General features: G+C 34.0%; 1 protein-coding gene across 1 annotated transcript; it reads right to left on the bottom strand.

Moving 5' to 3' along the window:
• Positions 1 to 710: 710 nt before the first annotated feature.
• LOC113864904 (cytokinin riboside 5'-monophosphate phosphoribohydrolase LOG1-like) lies at positions 711 to 3,570 on the bottom strand. Its single transcript, XM_027499130.1, has 7 exons — positions 3,120 to 3,570; positions 2,680 to 2,777; positions 2,576 to 2,606; positions 2,358 to 2,457; positions 1,548 to 1,618; positions 1,075 to 1,218; positions 711 to 910 (listed from the first exon to the last, which is right to left on the bottom strand). Exons 1-7 carry the CDS (start codon positions 3,240 to 3,242, stop codon positions 815 to 817), a joined length of 663 nt encoding a protein of 220 aa, XP_027354931.1. The 5' UTR covers positions 3,243 to 3,570; the 3' UTR covers positions 711 to 814.
• Between the last annotated feature and the right edge of the window lie 1,226 nt (positions 3,571 to 4,796).

Raw genomic sequence — 4,796 nt, 5'->3', positions numbered from 1 at the left:
TCTTTCCCTTACATGTCTAACAGAATTTAAAAATAAAAGAAAGCCCCCAACATATTATCATGTAAGGAGGGGCTAACAAAAAAATCATAGACATTTTTGAACCCACAGGAATGGAGGAGAGTTGCGTTATCCTGATTTATCCGTCAAATGATCCAATTGGGTGGGTCCGTCCACCGGGGACCATAAGGTTGGTTAGAATAAGACTCAGAAAGAGCCTCTATTAATTTTCTCATCCACTAGTAAGCAATGAAAAATAACCAGGACTATAACAGTGCCCATGGAACCTCATCATGTAACCAATTTCTTCAGTTCTATTTCAATGTGTCATCATTAATTGTTAGCCATCCGCATCATTTCTTTCCATTAATTAAAAGCTGTATTCAACAAATGATTATTTTTATATAAATATATTTAAAACTTATAGCATTACAAATCACCGACGTGATAGAAAATTCATAGTGTATATCTTTTAATCATCCAGGTCAAATTCTAATGCACAATTAGTTCGTAATTAACCAAATACATAGTACATCTAGCTCAGCCACGAAAGCCAATCGACTAAGAAAGGCAAGAAATTACAGAGTGAATCTTGAACTTGACACAAGGGGCAAAAAGAAAATTTAGCAATGATCGATCAGGTTCACAGCTAAACTAAAAAGGACTGTGGCGTTACAACTAAACGAGTTGGGTCGCGGTGTGTTTTCTTTATGGGGGGTTGAGGTTATAGCTTATACAAATAAACTAAATCTGGGGTCCTTGATGGTGCATCAGAATCAGCATTAGTGTGTGTGTGTTTGTAGAAGAGTGGGTTTAGTCAACGAGAAATATCTGACTTTGCAGTGTTAACTAACTGTTGCTCCATCTCCCAACTTAGCTTGGGGGCCACGCCACAGTGCTCGGGGACATATTCCTGTTCAAAGCAGAAAATCAACGGTTGAGATAATGTTGATGAAATTGGGCCCACCACGTTGTCCCACGTGTGCAGAGGACGAGGAGTGGAAAGTGGAAAGTGGAAAGTGGAAATTGGAAAATTGCAAATTGGAATGTACTAGTACTACGGGGATGATGATGTACCTCGAGCTTGCACATGAGGTCTTGGGCAGTTTGGGCAGAAACAATAATGTGACGGGCAGCTGGTGTTACAAAACCTTCGTCCACAGCTTTGTCCATGAATGCCAGCAGCGAGTTGTAGTACCCATCCACGTTCAACAACCCCACCTGCAACCAATTACGTCCCATCATTTTTCTCATTTTCCATTTTAGTACTATTAATAATCATTATTCAAACTTCTCTCTTCTCAATCGTAAACACCATCATTATGTCTTTTTCTTTGACTTCCTCAAATAAGGGAATTTCTCCAAATAATTTCATTTATTAATCACTATTAAACCAATCATTTCTCTTATAAATTACTTTCTTTTTGTTATGTGATGTGAGCATTTTTTTTTCAAAATACATTTATCACGAGAAAAAGGTTTTTGTGTTGATAAGTACAACAAATATTAGTATTATATGAGAAAATATATTTTTGTTTCCGAAACCTTACCGGTTTATCGTGGATACCTAGTTGAGCCCAGGTGATAATTTCCAATAGTTCTTCAAGGGTGCCATATCCACCTGTCGGAATATAAATTTGCAACGAATAAGTATACTATACTTTCTGCCATAACAATACAACAATAGCATATCAAAATTAAAAAGTATGTATATTTTTTACACATTTTTACAACTTTTATTCAACTAAAATAAAATATTCAAGGGTCTGAGATGAAATAGTTAATGTAATAATAATTTTATGATTTTAACAACTAAAAATTGACAGTATAATTATTTTATATATATACATGCATCCCAAAAATACAGATATAAATAAACCTTAAAATGTGTAAAAAAAAAAAAACTTCAAAATAATTAATAAATATAGGAATTTCATTGGAGTTATCGCCGGAAGAATCGGAATTATACAACACCTACGGTTGACAGTTACAGATACAGTTATCTTGGGAATCGTTTTCGTTTTCCAAAGAATGTCAACAAAAGATGAAAAATGAAGATGGACGTATTTATATACGCAGATTTTTTCCCCCCAAGTATATAAGCCAAAAAAGGATCACTAATCTTGAATGTTACTGCAAGTTTTTAGATTTTAGTTTAAATCAAAATTTGCTAGCAGGGTATTAGTAAAATAATAAAATTATTGAGATACAAAAAAAGAACACTTGACGTGAGCTAGGATTGTTACTGTGCAGAAAGCAATAATATCTCGTTATCCATAATACGGACGCATACAAGTTGGAGAAGAGAGAATTGTTTGAAAAAGAGAAAGGGAATAATATGACGGAGGAAAAAAAAGAACCTGGCAGGGCGATAAATGCATCTGCTTGTCGGGCCATTTCAGCCTTGCGTTGGTGCATTCCTGATACAGCTCTTACTTCTCCTACTGTCTCTCCAGTTATCTAAACACATTTATTAAATAACTATTGTCACTTCCACTGTATATTTTTTAAGTATTTAATTAAGCTTATGACCCCTATTAACCTCAACTTGAAAAGAAAAAAGAAAACCAAGTAGTACCTCTCTTGGCATAAGTGTCTTGGGTATCACTCTGCACAAGCAAGAAGATTTATCAGCATAAATACAACAAGAAAGAGACAGAAGAAGGGGGAGCGGTGAGTTACCCTAACACGTGGCGTCCCCCATCATACACAACTTGTGATATTAGACCCATCAATCCAATGCTTCCTCCTCCATAAACCAAGTCAATGTTCCTCTCCACCTGCATATAATATAATTTCTCTTTTATTTTACAATGTCAAACTAAACTGAACAAATTCCAATTAACCATTTACCTCCAATCGATTGATTCAATAATCGCTTGAATTTATTTTTTCAAGAAAAAAGATAGGGCAGGGGAAAAAGAGGACAAACACAGCAACACCCTGCTTTGGTATTTGGAGCAAATCGAAAACCCAAGACAATGCTAAAGTACTAGTAATTACATATGACATAACAAGTGACAAACAAAAATTGTATTTTGGTTTATATAATATGTAATAATCATGGAGGCAGAAAGTAGAGATATTTTAGTATATATAGATATAGAAATAGGTATACTTGCCAGTTGTTTTCCGAGTTGAATAGCAGCGAGTTGGTAGCTGGGATTTTTTCCGGGGCTGCTACCACAGTAAACACAGATGCGTCTGAACCTAGACTTGATGGGTTGTTGTTGTTGAGTTTCCATAAGAGAGGTTACGGGGAAGGAAAGAAGAGGGGACAGAGACAAGAGAATAGGATATAAGGATATGGGTATTGGCGAACGTGTATATGTTGTGTTGTGCAAAGGAAATAAAAGGAGTCAGCAATCACTTTGAACCCAAAAGTGAGGGGGAATGAGAATTGGTGTCATTGCTTCTCTTTATAGTGTCTCAATAAATAAAGATGAGAATCAATGAGAGCGCCGTGCCACCCACACATCATAATATCATCTCTTCTCTCCTCTCCTCTCCTCTCTTCTCGTCGCTTTTTCTCATTCACACTCCCCTATCTTTTTGTTTTTCTTTTCATTTTCTACTTCTGGGTATATTCCTCTTTCCATCTATGTATAATTGGATGTGGTGTACGTTTATTCTAGACTTGTCAATTTTTTAATTCATGCGCGTAATGGATTTTTTTAATGTAATTTTATAAAAATTATATAAATAAAAGAATTTCAAGCTTTCATGATTGAAAAAACTGTCGTATAAACAAATGTCAGTACGTCACATGTACGCTAGCGTAGAATATTAATAACACACAACATATGTAATATTATTGTTTTTAAATTTTAGAGCCTATTATTAATCAACTCAAATATGTGTTTGTGATAATATACGGATGATATCCACAACCCACTTGGTATACCCTGATTTAGCAGTGCATGTTACAATAGCTATTGCTTCTCAACAAAATCATGTTAAGGTTGTAATGGTTTTCAACCTTTTGCTGGTCATAATGGTTTCAAACTTCATATCATGCACAGATGCACTGTACCTAAAATAAACCTCATATCATGTTATAGCGGTTTCCTTCCAGTTCATATGTATTCGTACTATTAAACCGCCGTGCAGTTTAGTGGCCCAAAATAATTGTCCTTCTTCATCATTTTTTTCCTAAAAAAGCAATGGGAGCATGATCATAACCAGGGTAACGATTTTCCATACAAAAATAAAAATAAAAATTCATAGCCCATGTTTAAAATAAATGAAAATTAAATTTAAAATGTTTCTGTTTTTTTATTTGTTCGCACGGCACATTCTAAATTGTTTTCGACTTTATAACCTTCATCAAGCTAAAAAATATAAATATTCCGGAGTCCCAAGTTCGTGGGAGTTATATAAGAACACGTGGATGCCACGTGAAATCTTGAATAATGAATATCCTCTGTCCGGCCCGTGAATCGTGAAATGCTTTGTGTGAAAAAAATTTGAGAAGGAAATTATACAGACGGCTTTGTGATTTGTATTTGTATTTTGGCAGAGGAAAAATGCAAAATTTTCCGGAATTTAACTCTTTTAAATGAATGGGATTTTTTTAACCGAATCAAATTTATAACTGTTAATTAAAAAATATGTAATTCATATAACATATGTTTTGTTTGCTATCTGTTGCTAATTGTTTATTATCAACTATAGTTTTATTTTTTAAATACATTCCTATTTTTACAAAAGTATATCTAAATTTTGAAAGCATGTTTTGTTACTATTACTAATCAAATTAATAATTTAAATTATATTTATGAAATTGAATGAAAATGAAC

This window comes from Abrus precatorius, unplaced genomic scaffold, assembly GCF_003935025.1.
Source record: "Abrus precatorius isolate BTA unplaced genomic scaffold, Abrus_2018 Scaffold4, whole genome shotgun sequence".
Classification (NCBI taxonomy): Eukaryota; Viridiplantae; Streptophyta; class Magnoliopsida; order Fabales; family Fabaceae; genus Abrus; species Abrus precatorius.
Note: the sequence above shows the minus strand (reverse complement) of the source record. Positions and strands in the feature narration are given on the sequence as shown.